The sequence below is a fragment of the Tinamus guttatus genome, unplaced genomic scaffold, assembly GCF_059628265.1.
Source record: "Tinamus guttatus ecotype Peru unplaced genomic scaffold, ASM5962826v1 Tinamus_guttatus_pri_ptg000403l, whole genome shotgun sequence".
NCBI classification, from domain to species: Eukaryota; Metazoa; Chordata; class Aves; order Tinamiformes; family Tinamidae; genus Tinamus; species Tinamus guttatus.
Window position 1 is genome coordinate 353,873 of NW_028288937.1, and position 18,431 is coordinate 372,303.

Sequence of the window (18,431 nt, forward strand, 5' to 3'; positions counted from 1 at the left end):
TCTCCCCGAGTGTTGGCTCAGCTCCTGCCGCCTGCGTGCGCAGGGGATCACCACGAGCATGGCCAAGAGGAAGGCACGTGAGCTGCGGGGAGCAGGGCAGGGCTGCAGGGGGGCTCTGCTCGCCCTTCCTCGGGGGTCTCTGCCGGCAGGTTCAGGAAGACAGACAGGCCTTGTGGGGTGCTCCCAGCTCCTACCTGCTCCAACACAGCTCGCAGCAGGCGCGTGGGCGAGGGGGCATTTAGGTGGACGCAGGGGCTGCAACTTGCCGGGCAATCAGGGCACCCGCGTATGGAGCCACCTCTGCCTCCCGCACCAAACCGTGGCCCGTGCAGCCCGCATCTCCCTGGGGGCCTCCCGGCCTGAGCACGGCTAGTGCTGTGGTTCTGCAGTCCGGCACACGCAGCTCCAGCCCGAAGATGGGAATAGTCACCGGATGCCTTTACCTCGGGCAACCCTTGCACCTAAATTCCTTGTGTTTTGTTGTCACACTCTTGGTGTTTGTGAATTTGGGCACCGTGGCTGAAAGTTCCCCTGCACAGCAGGGAGGGAAGTAATTATTCTGTAGTATGCCTCAAAGCTGCTGCTTTGCCAAGAGAGGTTTGCTGGCACACCTGGGGTGTCCTGAGCATCTCCGACCTAGAACAGCGCTGCCTGAGGTGGGGCATGGGGTTATGTCTTTCTCTTTTTGAGTGCTCAGCTCTTCCACATCTTGCGTGAGCACGTGAACGGAGCAGGAAGGGCCGTGCTCTTCAAACAGCATTACCAGACACGTAGGTCTCACGTAGAACTCAGCCCTGGCTCTTCTGCCCCCAGACTCATTCGGAGGGTTTGCAAGTGTGAAGCAGGAGGACTGACACTGAGATACTTGTCTGAGTGTGGTGAGATCTCGAAGTAGCAGCAAAATTTCCCATGTGTCTCATAAGAGAAAACAAATACCCAAATACTCTGGGCATCGTGTATTGTCATGCCTAAAAAAAGGCTTTGCACAAGGCAGGATTAAAATATGGCTTCTCTATCTAGCCATTCCTGCAGCTGCAGCTATCAGTCTCAGCAAGTAATTGCAGATGACAGAGGAAGATGATGATGGAGGAATCTGGACAGTAATAAACTTGATTCATTTGAACATATATGTATATATTATTATAGGCAGCCATACTCACGGTCATGGTGCCTGGGGAATCCTGAAGCAGTTCACATCTTTAGGAGCTATTCTGGAGTATGAGAGCTGTGATGGTGTGGCTAGGAGAAGAGTGTCCTCCTTGGACGTCACAGTGGGGAAATACCTGGAAAGAGATGAAGGGAATTACCTCTCTCTATGTGACGGTACCAGTGTTGCCGATGCTAATAGTTTATTTCGTGTAGGTCAAGGTGTTTGTTGCTTTGCATAGAAGTTGGAGAGTAGAGGAAGAAGCACAGCATCTAGCACAGATCCCAGTCCTCATCACTGCATAGGGGCGTTGGAATTTCTGAGCCCAGGCTGTGGTTTGATGAGTTGAACTGTCTTTGCCATCAGAAGAGGCAGTTCCTCCAAGCTCCGTCTGCTTTGCTGCACAGCCCTGCCTCCCTTACGTTGTGTCAGCTCTTTGGTGAAGAGGATGGAAAATGTGGATTCGGTGTGAAAACAAACGCTTTGGTTTGCAGGGTCAGTTTGTCAGTGTGGCCCAGCACAGTCTGGGTCAGCTCGTGAGGCCAGATGGCACAAATGCTTGTGCCAGAAGCGGGGGAAGAAGAGGGCAGGACATGTGCCCACTCCTGAGGGCACCGTGACTTGATGTGGTTTTGAAGAGCAGGTCAAACTACACCCTAAATATGGCCTGCATGTTTAGAAACTAGAAGGCCCTGTAAGCCCAAACACAGTTTTTTCCACATATACAAACCGTAATGACAGTCGTATTTATTTGTTGGAGGATTATTCATTTTAGAGTGTTCAGCTAGTCAGACGTGGTCAGGGAAGGCCACTCCAGCCAGGTCTTGTATGCACATGCCAAAAAGATATTCAACTATTCAGCTCTTTACACAATCAGCAAATCTGCCTCCTCATGGGGGGCTAATAAAGCACAACCAATGTTATTTATTCAAGGGAAGGTTTAGAAGAGAGTTGTCTGTGTTGTATGAGGAAGGAAGCTCCCAGAACGGGGTTCTTCTGTCTAGCACATGAAAGCAAGTTAAGGAATAGAAGAGATTTTTGTTTGTGAAGCAATTAGCCTGTGAAACCTCTCATAAGAAATGCGAGAACTTTTTCATATGAAAAGATGTTCTGAGAAACCTGAATGTCTTCTAAGATGTCCTCCTGCCATAGCCCAGCCACAGGGAGCAGGCAGGGTGTGGGTACACCACGGTACCATCCCCCTGGTGGGATGCAGTAGATGGTGTGTCCAAGATTCACGCTCCTGCAAGACACTCCCCAGAGCTGTCGCATGGTGGAGAGCCACCGGACAGGGCCTACAGATTCTGAAAGCTGGTGAAAGATTCCCAAGGCAGAAGACACCGGCCTTTCCTCAGGTGCCCTGTTGTGTGACAGGGCTGGGCTGAGGCTGCAGCTGGTCCCACAGCCATCGGGGAGAGTGGCCATCATCCATCCATCCATCCATCCATCCATCCATCCATCCATCCACCCTTCCGTGTGGAAGCGGGAGGAGGACACAGTGTCCATGACGTGGAACTTCCACTGGTCGTTTTGGATGAGAGATGGCTGCACCACGAGCTCTGAGAGCAGTAGAAGTTGTCTGGCCACAGCAATGCCTTCTCCCCACATATCCAGCACAGGAGCTGCTGGATGCTGTCCCTGAAAGGTTTCCAAAGTTTCGCATTCCTGCAAGGCCTGACTGTCCCAGTGTGTCCCACCGTTTTGGAGCTCTGGACCTGTTCCCCTTCCCAGTGGCAGGCGATGATGTGATCTTGGCTGGATATCACAGAAGTGCTTCATATTGTCTCTTTCATTCCTCCACTGAAGTTATTTGTTAATAGGATCCTCGGTGCTGGGCTTTGCCAGTCAAGTGGATAAAAAGAGTTTGCTGCCCACAGGAACATGCTGCCATCCAGAGAGGCTCCACACAGTCATGTTTTCCCAGCAAAGCCAGTCACACCGTGTTGCCTGATGTAGGGCTGGATTTCCAGCCCTGTGTTAGCAGCCGGAGTGCTCAGGAGGGCCGGAGGTGGCTCCGGATCTGCTCTGGATCTCTCCCCTTGCTTTCATTTTCAAGGGTCTGCCCTTTGGCTGCTCAGCAGTGAGTGCAGCCCCGGGGACACTGCTGGGTCTGCACACTACGTGGAGAGCTCCTTGTCCCGCCGTGTGGCCATCAGGAGGGATTTCTGACACAGCTAGAGGCAGAGGTTACATTTCCTGCTGTGAAAAACTGCCCCACAAGACGGTCAGCAGCTCGTCTGCGTCTTGTCTTCTGCCCTAATCCCACAAGGAGCCTGGGAGGGCACCTGTCCTATTGGGGCAACCATGGGAGGCTGTTTGGAGGAAGGTCTGTCTTATTAGGGAGAAGTTAGGTCTTTGAGGGGTAAGGCAGAAGATCCGGTCTTCCTCCGGCACGGCAGGACACAAGGGTTGCCACCTCTCAGAAACAGCTTTGAAACATGGTGCACGGGCTCTGTCAAGCCCAAGGGCTGCTCAGACGCTGCTTCTGGAGTGCAGCAAAGGGAGGGGTAGCAGGAACAGATGGGATTTCTCCTGGGATATGCCCGGGGTCCAGCACTGTGGGGCCTTGTGCATGTGCTGGGAGCAAGAGGGTCCTTGAGACTAACATCATGGCATTTGTCAAATGCTCTGCATTGTGTTATGCTTTGCTTTGCTCTTAAAAAACCCAGCCTGCTTTCTCATCTGCCAGCTGAGAAGACAGGATGCCGGTTGGCTTAAAGAGTCACTGGCTATTGCCTGACCAGGAGATGCATGCAAAGAACCTGGGATATGAGAGGAGGTTGTGCCAAGTGGTGTTTTGGGAAGGCAGTTCTCAACATGAAGCCATAAGAAGGAGCAGAAAGAGAAATGGTGCTGGACACACTAATGCCATGGAGGGACTGGAACATATGGCAGGAGATGCTGAACTGATTCATCTTGTCGGCAGCGCATACGCTCCTGCTTGTCTTGGTGCAAAAGGTGTCTTAGTAGGAGACACTTCTGAGTCAGTTGTGCTTGAAATTTGTGAGAGGCAGGAGGCTTTGCTTGCCCTTTATAAGTAAAGAATATTATAATATATATATTATTATAACAATATAATATAAGTAGTGCCCACTGTATGTAGCGGCTAAAGGTTGAAAAGGAGACTGCTGCCTTCAAAGAAGTGCCCCGATGCCCTGGGACGTCCAGGCCGCGCAGGAGCAGCCGGGTCCTCGGCGGGGAATGAGCCCAGGCCTTGGGTAACCCGCAGTGGCCGTGTAGCCCTCGGAGCTGCAGCAGCCGCTGCAGTGACGCGCGTGTCTGCGCGGGACGCGTCTCGGGTGGCCGCCCGCGCGCGGGGCTGTGCGTGGTGAAACGCCAAAGCAAGCTGGGGTAGGGCAAGATGATGATGTTTTTCCTTTCCAGCACAGAGGTGTTTTCTCAGCATAGATGCGCTATAAGACGGTGGATAAGTATCTGTTTATGGCCTGACCAGCTCCCATAGCAGCTCGTCGGTTCCTTAGCACATTCCTTTCCTCCCTGTACAGTTTCCTGACCCCCTGGCATGATCCCATCCCTGTTCTGTGTGCACAAACATTGATGCCCACTGAAGGTCTTACCGCACACCTCACTCATCTGTGGCCAAGTTCATCATGTCCCAGTGAACACAGTGAAAGTCCCTTTGTGGATGTGGCAAGTTTGGGCTCCAGTGAGCTGCTGGCTTCATTAGGAGTCCCCGTTCAAACAGCCACAGACTGGGGTCACAACGCAGGGTTTGCAGCCAGCCTTGACTGTGGTGTGTCATACTGTGTGGGGAGAGGGCACGTGAACTGGCTGCTTGCTGGCCCCTGGCTTCTCTGCAGCCCCTTCCATGGGGTTTTACTTCTCTTCTTTCAGCCTGTTGCTGAGCTTTGTGGGGCTGGGATTACACTATTAGTGATGGCAAAGCCAGACGATGAGGGGAGAGTTTGGCAGCATCTCCATGAGCTCTGCTGGTTGCATCTTTGTTGGGCCAAGGGTTAGGCCAGTTGCAGGCAGTGGTGGTGCCATCACACAGCCAGGATCCCATGAAACACTCCTGACGGGCCCACACTGGTGTAGCCACCAAAACCAGTTTCTACACCATAACTCTCCTAACCCCATGTTCTTAACATCCCTCCTGTAGCAAGTTCTCCCTACAAAGTCCATGTTTATTCCCTGCAGGATGGTCCCCCCTGAATTTCTGCCAAGTGTGAGGCAGACTTGGCCACAACATCCAGAGCAGGCCCGGCACTGTGCCGACTGCTGTGCGGGTTACAAGGAGGAACACTTATTTCCACTTATTTCTGAAGGTGCAAATATGTGGAAAACTGGTTTAAGGTGGGCGCTGGTGCCCTCTGCTAGAAGGAGGAAAAGAGCTACCACAGCAAATCCACGGGTGGGCTGTGAGGAGGAGGCATGGTGAGAAACCTCCCGTCCCGAGCTTCAAAACCAGAGGTGGCTCCAAAGGCAGGATGTCCACGCTGGCGAGGGTGCCGCTTTGGTGGCATCAGAGGGCAGCTGCGGGGTCTCGGGGCTGCCCGGCCTTGTCACCGCGCAGAGACACGGCCGTCACCGCCGGAGGAGGCAGGGGCTGCTGCTCCCTGTGTGCTCGGACAGCGGCTCCCGTCGGCGGGCGCAGGAGCTCTGCGGGACACGGGCGCAAGACCAGGTATGGAACCCGGCGTCGGTGGCGCTGCTCTTACGGGACCTGGGCTGCTGCTTCTCCGAATGGAGTTGGAGCTGGAAATGCAGATAGCTTTGCGTATCTCCTGTTAACAAAACAGCATGGCTCTACACTCGAGACATCGCCCCTGGCACAGCGTCTCTGACGGCCTCACAAGGATTTTAGGCCCGGGGACAGGACTCTTGCCCCTTTGGTACTGTCTGCCTGGCAATGCAACTGGGTCTCAAGGCTACGTCTCTCTCCACATTTCATTCTTTAGGGAAGCAGCTCTAGAATGTTTACACACTGCAAACCGAATGTACAACTCCGACCAAGGAGCCAAAACCGGGTTCAAATGCATGGCAAATTTATTGGCCATAAAGTCTGGCATGCATCACAGAGGCCCTGTCTGTGTACAGATCCACCTGGCATTTGTCATAATTTCAAATCATGTCTTAAAAATATATATATATGATGATGCCATTTTTTTGTTCATATCGGACACAGCTGTCATTAGATTTGTTATTAAAAGGGGATTCTCGATCATGCCATTAAAAGCCTGTCTACCTTTTCATTGGAGTCTTCTCCCATTTATTGGGGGTCAGCATGGGAAGCAGAAGGACCACATGAATTAGTGGCAAGAGGGCTTGTTACGATGGTTCCTGCCTGTCTTCTTCCTTCCTGACCGGTCTCCAACAGAGGAGGTGCCCTGTGTCCACCAAGTCAGAAGAGTCCAGAGTGTCTTGCTCCATGGTTGACTCTGGAGCAAGGCAGGGTGGTGGCAGAGGGAAAAAAAGGTGGCATCAAGGACAAGGTTGAACCAGGACAGGCCATGTCCTGCATGCCACGGTGTGACGGTGCCGCTGGCCAGCCCTGAAGCAAGGTGAGGCCAGAGCACGGGGAGATGGGCACGAGGTTGCACTCACCTGTGGAAGGGCTCACAGGAGGGAGCAATAAGCAGTAAAATGTGAAAATATCTCAGGCTTCCAGCCCTTCAGCCTGGCTCAGAAGCCAGGCCTTTCCCTGGAGCAGGGCTGGAGAGCAAGCAGGGGCCAGGAATGCCCGGGCTCGGGGTTGGCATCGGCACAGGGTGAGCCACAGCGGGGCTGCAGATGAGGCTCAAAGCCAGGGGCATCTCCTGTGAAACTGGGATTGCTGGCGGTGCCAAGAAGTGGCTGGAACAACCACGAATCCTGATGGGGACTGAGGTGAGAGGCTGATGCTTTCCTGGAAGTGGTAAATGGCTACTAGACACAGTGAGATGACAGTGAGATGTCCGATAAGCCCCTGGGCAACCTGATCAAAAGGAGCCCTGCTTTGGAGTGGGGTACCTCATGTTTTCTCAGGCTATCACAGCTCTTCCATCTTTCTTGCGGCCTTCCTCCTCTGTATCGAGGTGAGTGTGTTGGAGCTGCGTCCCCGCAGTGTGACAGGCTGAGGAGGTCACCAGTGAGCACGTCCAGGAAGGCTGGACGGGGCTGGCTCTGAGCAAGGCGCTTCCATGCCTTCTCCATGCTTGGCTCCGGGGCTGCAGCCGGAGCCCTCGTGCTGTCTCCTCCCTGGGCACTCCCCTTTCTCGAGTCATTTATGGACCCATTTTTCTCTCTTTTTATCTCACCGGTGCTGTCCTAGCAAGGCGATGATTCAGTCCAAAGTATTAGGGAGAAATCTTTTTGCCCCAGTTTTACTAAGGGAAGGGCAAACCCCCCCTTCCCCTTTACTCAAGGAAACGAAGATGGATGAGCTCTGAACACCCCCGCACCAGGCCGGGGAGCAGATGAGCAGGGCAGCCCCGCGGTGCCGGGACGCTGCTGCAGTCCCGTCCTCACCAACAGACGGTCCCGTAGGGTCCAAACCCAGCGGGAAGAGCCGAGCGCTGGGAACAGGGTCCACGCGTTTTTACGGCAGTCAGGCATAACTGAAGGGAGGACTTTCAGAATCTGCAGCTTTTGCAGAGGAGGAAAATGCAACGTCAGCACCAGCAGCCAACAGACTAGTCCACCTTCCAGCTGATCCGCAGTGAGAGCTGAGAGGAGCTGCTGCCCCCCTGGCTCTACAGGTGGTGTTTGATGATCCCCCTCTCCATAACTCCTGGGAACCCAAATGCCTCTCCCCAGTTTGGTGTCACACTGCTCAGGGCAGGATCATTGCCCCGACGTCCCTCACATCCCAGAGGTGACCTTTGGGCGATATAGAGCAGCTGGGATGTCTATTTAGTGATATTCTTCTATGTTAAAACTTTTCTATAAAACTAGCATCTGTTACTGGCAAAAGGATTAAAAATGATGAGGAAAATAGACTAAATACCTTAGTAATCTTCTACCTTAACTAGTATTCTGAAAAGGGAAAGAGAACAAGAGAGAAGGAAAGAGAGAAGGAAAGAGAGAAGGAAAGAGAGGAGAGGCGATAAATTGCAGGAGAAAATTGTACATAGGTAAAGTAAAAAAAAAAAAAAAAAAAAAAAAAAAGTCCATTCTTTAGGGTTTTGTATGTGAAAACAGCAGCCAGGAACTCAGCCTGCTGTCACCACAGCCTGGCAGTTTGAGTCAGGTCCTGAGCCTAACTAGCCAAGCAGCAGGGCACGGTGGATCACACCGCTTGCACAGCCATCACACGCGTTGGACATTAACTAAATCTGGTAACTAGTTAAATGGATGTGTTAAATGAATTTAAATGAGCTAAACTAGTTAAATGAATACATCTAGGTTGGAAAAAAAATGCAACCCACTGACATACGTTTTGAGAAATTGCAGTACGAACTGCAGCCCCAGGAGTTGCTGGGCTTTGAGATATAACTGCATTTCTGATGGGTAGGCTAGAGCTGTTCTGAAGCTTGAATATGTAATGGAGAATCAGCGAGCATTTTTATTCCTTGCTCTTAGAGTAGTGGTGAAGAAAAGCAATTTGCCCTTTAGTTCAACTTCAGCTTAAACTATAACTCTGCAGGCACAGGGTTTCTGGTGCCTCCCTCACTCCTGTTTCCTTCTCGTCCACTTGTCCCAAGATGCTCATAGCAAAGATGGGGCAATGTGTTAGTTAAATGTGAATGGCTGAGAAGAGCCAAGATCTAGGGTCCCAGCGTGGCTTCCATTGCCTTGCACGTACGAGCTGTGCGAGGCGCCCAGCCTATCCAGAGCACTTGTCTTGTGTCTTGATGTGGCGAGAAATGATGGTGCTTCAACAAAGAGCTTCCCCCGGCCTTCTTCCCTACCGTGGGTCTCCTGCTCAAAAAACAAAACAGGAGGGCTCTAAAGAAACACCCCTAAAAAGAGAAGGCACCTTGTTCTGCGTCCGCTTGATATGGTTGTGCCTTGTGCACTCGGGAGGATTTATCTGGCTCGACCACAGATGTGGAGCGTCACCGTGGGAATATCAACCTTTCAGCAAGGTCTCAAAGTCCAAGGAAACGGCTGTACAAAAAGCCGTGTGAGTCAAGCTCCAAGGACAGAGACCACTCTTCAAGCTCATGTAGCTGCTCCTTGGTACTTAGCTGCTTTGAATGAGCAAACCCCACAGAAAAGAAATGAAATTCGAAGATCTCTTGCTGGACATTGGTGGCTTTGGCCGATTCCAGGTCTTGATTTTGCTTCTACTCTGCTTCCCAAGAATCAATCTTCCCATGCATTTCCTGCTGCACAATTTTCTCGCTGCTACTCCCTCTCATCACTGTGCAATTCCACACCAAGAGGCATTTGTGAACTTCACCACGGAGGAGCTTCTACTCATCAGCATCCCCCGGGAGCCTGATGGCACCTTCAGGTCCTGTGAGATGTTCTCGCAGCCTCAGTTTTACCTCCTGCTCAATTCCTCTCTGCAACCAGAAAATGACTCGATTATTGAGCATTGCAAGCACGGATGGGTCTATGACCACTCGCAGTTTGCCTCCACCATAGCCACCCAGGTAATCCCTTGCCTTTGATCTGGGTGAAAATGAAATTAGCTCATTGTTTTGAGGAGCAGATGGAGAGCTCTCTCCTAAGCGCACCAAATGAGAGGGGAATCTTTGTATTTTAATAATTGTTTGAAATTACCTGTTTAGAGAGGATAACTTGGGATGGGGAAGCTCTCTGAAGATGAGAATTAGAACCCAATATTTCTCATTATGAGCATCTCAGTTTTTCCAGGTGGAGAGATAGTGAGACGAGATCATGGGGTTTTTGTTTTGGGTCACACAGCATTTGCACTGTAAGGATTTCATGTGAGCACGAGTGGCCTTTCTGATTTTCCAGACACTTTTGTAACTCCTATTCCCTTGGCTGCACCTCTTCACCTCAGATTTCTGTGCCTTTCTTCTCAGAAAACAGGTACAGGGAAGCCCAGCAGTAGGTGCTCATCAAGCCTATAGGGCGCTGTGTGTGGAGCCAGAGCAGGGTGAGGGCTTTGCCACATCAGGACCCCAACACATGCTCTCCTCGTCTTGGAAGATTTCACAGGATTAGGAGACTGTCTGTCCAGTTATAGGAGGTTCCTCACCAAAAAACACACTCCCTCTGAGACCCAGCACACTGCCTGGTTGTAACCTTGAGCCTGCCCCCGGCGCCCGCGGGTCAAACGTTAACCACGAGCCAGGGCTGTGTGACAGCCATCCCTCCGGGAGTTAATACTTTACCTGCAGGTTGTGATTTTCCTTCCACTGAAGGTGGCCCAACACACAGGGGATCTGGGGAAAAGGGACAATTCAGGCAAAGCGGGGTTGGAAATAAGACCAGGACTGCTACTGCTTCGAGATATTTTCCAAGCCCAAACCTTAAATTCGAGTTGGTGCCTCCTCTCCACGATCTGATTATCTGTATCACATTTCTGTGCCATATCAAGGAGAAGGGGCAAAGTGTCCTTGGGGGAGAAGGCTCAAATTCTGTCTGGCTTTGTCACAGACACCATGAGGCTGGTGGATGATTAGCATAAGTGCTGCTGGGTTATGCACACACAGAAAATTAACTTCACCGGGGAGGATGGCAATGATTAACAACATTTGCGCCTCCAAGAAAGTAAGATGATGCTCATTAATTTATTGAAGGAATATGTCTAGACCACTCAGGGGAAAAAATATATATATATATGATAGGTGCATATTGGGAAGCACAGACCATTTGGTCTGAGCACCCCTCCGCCCTCCTCCTCCTCAGCACAGAGCTTCAGAGCGGTCACGGTGGGGCTAAGTAACTGGGAGGCTTCTGAGTTTTGTGAGGCTTTGGCAGTGTCCTATGCACAGTTTAGGTTGGGGTCCTACCTCTCGCTCAGTCAAGCCTGGCAGGTATAAGCTGCAAGACACCAGAGCTGACTGCTCAGGGAAGGGGTAGGAGAAGGTGGCAGAGGCTGGGCTGGGCACTCGGGGTTTATTTGGCCTCTGTTTCAGTGGGACCTGGTGTGTGAGCAGCGTGGAATGAACCAGGCGACTGCAACGTTCTTCTTCATCGGTGTCACGGTGGGGGCTGTGATCTTTGGACACCTTTCGGACAGGTTTGACATTTTCTGGGCTATTCCCCTTCCTCCCTCCACAGCTCTGGGCTTGTTTTGTGATAAAACCTTCACAAACTGGCAGCCTGCAGAGGATAACTGGACAGGCAGGGAAAGAAAAAACATTTGTGAAGCAAGAATTGAGCCCCTGCAGTGAAAACCAGACCGAAGTGTTCCTGAGAAGCTACACAGAGACTGTGTTAGGTGCAGTCCCTACCTGCTCTGTGGAGTGGCCTGTTGGGAGGCCACCAGCAAAGCAACTCTGGCCCCAGCTGGAGTAATCTGCACTGCAGTGACCACACGGTTCTGGTCAACAAACCACCCCAAAATCCACTGTCCTCTTTGAGGAAGAGTTCAAAAGAGGAGACCTGTCTGAAACAGAGAAAGCTAGTTAAAGCAAACCCAAAACAACCCACCAAAACAGTTCAATCTTTGAAAGTTATATGGAAATTGGTTTAGGACACCCAAACAAGGGGCCTGGAGTAAATGCATGCCACATCTGAGAAAGAGTCTCAAGAAAGCAAATACTGGCTCTGTCGTTCCTAGAGAGGCAGAGACAAGAAAGCTTTAAGAGTCCAGGAAGTTACAGGCAGGGTGGCATTCCTCTGGAAAGAGCTCAGGAATTCCCAGGAGGAAAGTGCGAATGATTCCCATTGGTCTTGTTGAATGTTAAAATGTGACAGCATAAGCCAGAAGAGTCAAACAGCTCAGAAAGGGCAGAAAACAAAAATTGGGGTTTTTGTTTTGTTTGTGGGTTTTTCTTATATTGCACCCCAGCAACTTAGTGCTGTTGCATCCATGTCTCTGCATCTATCAACACTCTTGTATGATTACCTGAGGCAGCTGGCTGGTTTCCAAACTCTGCGCCTCAGTGCATATCTAAAAAGGTTCTCGGCTGGAGGAAAAGAAATTCAGAGCCAGGAAAAGCAGCAGGATAAAATAAGGCAGAGGAGTATGTCTCTGCTAGAGCCAAAGGTACCGTACCACCTCCAGAAGCTAAGCAGACTCCTCCACTATTTGCTTATGCACGTCTGAACTCTAAATCTTAACCTGATTTTTACTCATTTTATCAAGTATCAGTGCCAGATCTATGAGACCTCAGATCTCCCCTAAGGCCTCTTATAAGTTGATGTCCCACTTGCCACCTTCCTTTTCTCTCACAGAGAGGCACGAAGAGGTCCCACTTCATTGAGACAAAAGTAATTTAGATACTTCATCCTTTGGTTCTCTAGTGCCCAGGTCTGAAAACCCACATGGCTTTTTGTTACAGTTCATCTTGCTATTTGTTCTAAACCGCTTCTACAAACACATGCATTATCATTTTATTTACTGCTGTGCTTCTGTGATTTATCGTTTTATTCTATTTTTTTACATTTAATCTTTCAGTAGCTGGGCTCTTCCCTCCCTCTCTTCAAAGGTGATTTCAACTCCACCATTTGCTGCAGCCTTCCTGTAGCCGGCAGTTCAGTTTTGCTGCCTTCCCTGTTTTCCCTACCAGGTGGCTGCATTTGCTGAGACCCACTGGTGATGAATCCATAAATCGCTGTCCTGTATCCTGCAGGGAATCCAATGTTTGACATGCTCCTTAGGAAAAACTCTTAAAAAAACAAATGTGCTTGTTTCTGTTGGGAGCCAGATACGGCATTGGTGGGTCTGGTCACTGGGTGCTCGCTCATCATTTGGCCCCTGAGAGAGCCACAACGGGGCTCCCGTTCCCGACGCTGCTCCGGGGCCGGTCCCGGTGACGCGGTGACGCGGGCCGTGCTCGCGGCAGGTACGGCCGGAAAGCTCTGCTGCTGCTGTCGCTGCTGGGCTCGCTGGCGTTCGGGATGCTGAGCGCCGCCTCCGTCTCCTACGCCATGCTGGCCGCCACGCGGACGCTCACCGGCGCGGCCCTCAGCGGCGTCTCCCTCATCGTGCTGCCCCTGGGTGCGTACGCGGCTCGCGGGGCCTCCACCCCTTCCCAGACCCCCTTTTCAGTCTAAACAACACGAAATCCACTGTAATAACCACCTAATCTCAGTTAAGGACCATCAGTAATACAATAAAACACAGACAAAAGTGCTTACCCCTTTCCTCCGATGCGGCCTCCTCACCCTTCAAGCACCCCTAGGGCAACGCGTTAGCGTGTCCGTGTCTTCAGCGGGAGGAGGATGGTGCCGCTCAAGGGGTTTTTCGCCCTTCCCAGCCTTGGCTTTGCTTGGGCTTGGTTTTTGTAGGCTCCAAAGCCGTGCGTCTGCTCCGTCTGTGTTTTTCAAAAGGAAGGGAAAAGCACCACAAAAATCAAAGCAAAGCCAAACCTAAGGGGGAAAAAAAAAAGTAACAATATAACTAAAATAAAATCTTCTGGCTTTACATACCTATGGAATCTGGGTAGCTTCCATAGGTAAGTCAGTTATATCTTAATATATTTATTTAACCTGCATAGCAGGTAGGCAGAGAAACTGTGCAGGCAAGATATAATTAGAGGGGAAATGGATGAGTCTGATGGAGAAAATCATTTGGACGTTATTGCATGGAATTTTAAAAGTATCACATAAGATGTTTTCAGCACTGTGATGCTTATTATTTTGTCCAGTATTTCTTCTTTTAAGGCTGTATTTTAGTCGCTTACGACTTCGCCAGCGGCTCCCTTTTTTGATGGTTTTTAAATGTGGCAAACATCAGCCAAGCAGTGGAAGCCTCTGAGAGGAAAAAAACAGAAAGAGCCAACAAATTGCCTCCCTTTGCCCCGTGACAAAGCCCTGCAGGCCTTTTCCTTGGTGTCCCGGCTGAGCGCCGCGGCCCTCTTGCAGGGATGGAGTGGGTGGACGTGGAGCATCGCACCCTCACCGGGATCCTCACCAGCATCTTCTGGAGCATCGGGAACATCCTGCTGGCCATGGCCGCGTACCTGGTGCGGGACTGGCGCTGGCTCCTGGTGGCCGTGACCGGGCCCTGTCTCCTGAGCATCGTCTGCCTGTGGTGAGTGGGTCAAACGCGCCCGCGGCGCTGCTGGGTGTGATTTTCCAGGTATTTTCCAGCTCTGGAAAACTGGAGTGGTTCAGGTTTCATCTTCCTGACAACTAAATTCCATTCACTTTGGGGAACTTTCTTTTTTTTTTCCCCCAAGGACAACCAACTATACTATAACTATATACTATAACATAACTATAAAAACTGAATCTTGGGAAATATTGCACTTCGTAGGCACATTTGGGCCCGTTCCTTTCCATGGCAGCTGTGGGTTTTTTCTCTTTTGTTTATGTTAAGGTCTTTCACGGAGACCAATTATCCCAGCAGTTATACTGCAGTCTGATCCGTATTTAGGTACCCAAAAGGGCAGTGATTGCAGCACAATTAAAACTCCCTGAAGTACAGAGTCAAAATCTAATTTAGCCCATTCTACAAATATTGTTGACAGTACGTTAAAATTTGATGGAGATATCAGGCAATCACAGGACATAATATTATATCCCGGAGATGATGACAATGGGTGCAAAATGCCATCTTTCCTTCTTTGTAATCACCAACTGGATTAAATGGCAAGCTCCTGTGACTGAAAACTCTGCAGAAGTCCCCTATGGCAAATGACAGATTTTGACAAGCGTATGGCTTTGGCAGAAACTTTGCCTACATATTCCTTCAAGGCTTTAAGTTCCCCATCTGTTTTCACCTGGAAACTGCAAAGCAGCGACCAGAGGAGCAGCAGCACCAGCTTGGGGGATGAGTGTGGCCTCCACGCTCCTCCCTGCCTGGAAAGCAGCAGATTTTCCCTTCTCTCTGGGGACAGACTCGGCTGGTAGGAGGTTCATGTGGGCTGCTCTAACAAGACACCCGTGGGGTATCCCCACTGCGGCCTCTGTGGGGCTCAGCACCCCGTGGACACCCACGCACCCCTCCAGGCTGGCTGCACCGCGTATGTACGTGTTTGTGTGTGCATTTATAATATAAGTTGTTGTTGTTTCCCCCACACAGAAGACCCGCTCTCTTTGGCCAGGGCTGTGTGTGTGGGCTGGACAACACTCAGTGCCAACGGGTTGCTGCCTTCTCTCCCCATACCAGGTGGGTCCCAGAGTCGGCCCGCTGGCTCATAGCCAACGGCAACGTGAAACAGGCTCGCAGGCACCTGCTTCGATGTGCGAGGGTGAACGGAAGGAAAGACTTCACCATCTCGACAGAGGTGAGAGCCCGAAGACCCAGACACACATCTTTGTTCTCCCATTTTCTCTATTTTACTTCCCTGATACCCAAAGCCACTCACAACCATCCCTAAAGAGAAGGCATCAGCTTGGCCAGAGCTCCCCCTGCACTAGAAGGAGCATTTCTCCATTTCCTGCTGCCATGATGAGCCTCACTGCACTGGATGCTGGCCTGAACATCCAGCAAGAGAGAAGCACAGCCCAGAAAAACAAGGCAGAGGCCTCACCCCTGTAACAGAGGGCAGGACGTGCAGGCTCGTGAGCAGCTTGCGCTTTTGTCCTGGGATACATCATCAGGTGGTCAATGTGACCCTACCAGGATGTGACAAAAGTGGCAGGGAGCCACGCGGGTAAGAGTGGAACTGGCCACGCTCGACTCCGCTAATGCCATGGTCAGTGTTGTGAGGAGATCGCTCTCGCTGTGTGGGGTATTTGGGGTAGGAGAAGAGATGGGGCTAGGAGAAGAGGGACAGGTCTGAAAAAAAAAAAAAAAAGAGAGAGAGAATCTATAAAAACACACAAGACGACTTGCCTCTGAAAATGTCTGTCCAGAGAATTGCAATGGGAGTGTGCGGAAAATAAACAAATAAATAAATAAGACAGTGTTGGAGCAGGGAAGGCCAGGAGCCCGAGCCTGCCCCGGGCTCCACATCCAGACCCTACATGTGCAGCAGCTGAACCACTTCCTTCTTCTTTCCACCTTTCTCAGGCCCTCAAGAGGATGACCACGGAGAAGTCAGGGCACAGCTACTCCTACCTCAGCCTGTTCAGGACACCGGTCCTGCGCAAGATCTCGCTCTGCTCTGGCGCGGTGTGGTAAGCAGGGTCGCTCCCTGTGAGGGATCTGTCCTCCCTTCCCTGGCTCCATTTACCTAATTCTCATCTCCACACTCTCCTCGCAGGTTTGGTGTTGCCTTCTCTTACTATGGCATGAGCATGAACCTAACTGGTTTTGGGCTCAACATGTATCTCTCCCAATTTGTTTTTGGCATCATTGAGATCCCAGCCAAGCTGATCATGTATGTGCTGGTGAACCGAGTTGGACGGCGGCGGAGTCAGGCGTGGACCCTCATACTGACCGGACTCTGCATAGGAGCCAACATCATCATCCCCAAGTGTGAGAGCCTTGTCTGTTGACTTGCTAAAAAAGGGGACTTCCATTCAGTGCACTGCTAGAGGAGAAAGGGAGTTCTTCCTCACAGGCAACTCTCTACAGAGATACCTCCTACTGACAAGGGCAATGGGGGGACAAGGTTGCTCATGTGGGCCAGCCCAAATGCCTGGTGGCAACAGTCTCCAGTCACTGCAAGGCAGGCTAGCCAGGGTTTAGTGATTCAGTGCCCATCTTATAGACAGCGTCTTGGGGAAGATGTTGGGAGCCCTCCTTTCACCAGTTCAGCTCCCACTCGGCTAATAGTTTGTCACTAGATTTACTCCCCCAGGCTTCAGAGACAGCAGCTCCCTACTTTGCCTTTAGGACCTCGGAATCTTCTCCCCTTCCACATGAGGCCACATAAGCCTCTTTTAGGGGCTGCTTTTTGACCGCTGCCCTAAGTGTCTTCTCCTTCCTCCCAGCATTCACCTCCCTGCGCTCCGTAGTAGCCATCATGGGCAAAGGCTTCTCTGAAGCTGCATTCACTACTGTCTTCTTGTACACCTCCGAGCTCTACCCCACCGTACTGAGGTAAGGGACGCTGCTCGCCCCAGCCCACAGCCAGACCCACGTAAGGGGAGATGTACTGAAAGGGTGAAAAGAAGACAGCTCATGTAGAAGATCTTCAGGTAACAGTGATGCTTTAGCTGGAGCATGGTTTGGGATATCGCTGAGGCTCGTGGAGGGAATTACCTTTCACTAGGCTGTTGTAGCCACAGAACGATGCATATTTAAAGCACAGTAGGCACATTGCTCCGCTACTTTTCTTCTCAGATAGGTTGGTATTCTTTCCAACACTGAAAGATGTTGACAGGTAAAGGCAAAAACACGCTCTTTTTGCCATATATTTTCTGCATGTGGACAAGCAGGTCCTGCAATCCCATTTCAAGTGCAGAATGCCATTCTGTTACTGCAAATTAATGACTGGAGTAGGTCCCAGGATTTATTTTTGGGCATCTCTCCGAGTTCTCCTCAGTTATAGCTACAGCAGGACCAAGGATGCTCACAGGAGTCTCCATGCTGGCTGCCTGCCTGGAAGCACCTAAAAGACAGAGGGACATAAGTTTAGCCTCAGCACACGAGGATGTACTAGGGGACAGACAGAAAATACTCATGAGGTTTTAGGCATTGAAAGTCGAGATCATCTCAGAGTAGACATTTTTAGTGCAGAACTTCAGCTTCTGCATAAACAGAGCAAATCTGTTTCGCAGAGCAGATATTCTTGCTATTTGGGAAGTATGATTCTGTGATGGGAAAAAAAAGCCTAGAAAAAAAAATCGAGCAAAAGAAAAGCCTGGAGGGGGGAAGCCTCAGTACGTATCGAAGTGTAGGAGCAGAGGGCCCCGGATCTGGCACGAAAGCAGCAGCCTCTCCCTTTGCAGGCAGAGCGGGATGGGCTACACGTCCTTCGTGGCCCGCCTGGGCGGCGCGCTGGCCCCGCTCGTGTTCCTGCTGGACAGCGTGTGGCCGTCCCTGCCGGAGGCGACGTACTGCGGCGCGGCGGCGTGCTGCGGCTCCGCGGCCTTCCTGCTCCCGGAGACGCTGCACGCGCGCCTGCCCGAGGGCGTCGAGGACGTGGAGGGGACGCGGTGAGGCAGCCCCGGCCCCGCGCCGGGGGCTTCCCGGGTTTACGTGCGTCGTTCCGACGCGCTCGCTCTGCTTCCAGGGTGAAGCAGCCGCTGCAGGACGCCGCTCTTGAAGGCACGCCGCTACAGGCTCAGCCCAAGTGAGCGCCTACGTGGGACGGCCACCGATGCCACAGAGGACTGCACACCGGAGCCAAGTTCTGACCTTTCAATAAAAAATAAACAAAAACGAAGAGTCTTTGCTGTCCTATAGACTCTTCCTTCA

The 18,431-nt window shown here is 51.4% G+C and overlaps 1 protein-coding gene across 1 annotated transcript; it reads left to right on the top strand.

Annotated features, from left to right (window-relative positions):
• Window positions 1-9,259: 9,259 nt before the first annotated feature.
• SLC22A7 (solute carrier family 22 member 7) lies at window positions 9,260-18,310 on the top strand. Its single transcript, XM_088531239.1, has 10 exons — window positions 9,260-9,690; window positions 11,146-11,249; window positions 13,021-13,175; window positions 14,042-14,210; window positions 15,291-15,408; window positions 16,137-16,243; window positions 16,330-16,544; window positions 17,003-17,111; window positions 17,963-18,169; window positions 18,247-18,310. Exons 1-10 carry the CDS (start codon window positions 9,289-9,291, stop codon window positions 18,308-18,310), a joined length of 1,650 nt encoding a protein of 549 aa, XP_088387365.1. The 5' UTR covers window positions 9,260-9,288.
• The last annotated feature ends 121 nt before the right edge of the window (window positions 18,311-18,431 follow it).

Excerpts from the sequence above, each read along its gene's own strand:
- SLC22A7 (XM_088531239.1), top strand. The coding sequence starts at position 9,289 with ATGAGCAAACCCCACAGAAAAGAAATGAAATTCGAAGATCTCTTGCTG. Across the intron at positions 15,409-16,136 it reads ACTTCACCATCTCGACAGAG|GCCCTCAAGAGGATGACCAC; the intron begins GTGAGAGCCCGA and ends CACCTTTCTCAG. Across the intron at positions 17,112-17,962 it reads CTCTACCCCACCGTACTGAG|GCAGAGCGGGATGGGCTACA; the intron begins GTAAGGGACGCT and ends CTCCCTTTGCAG.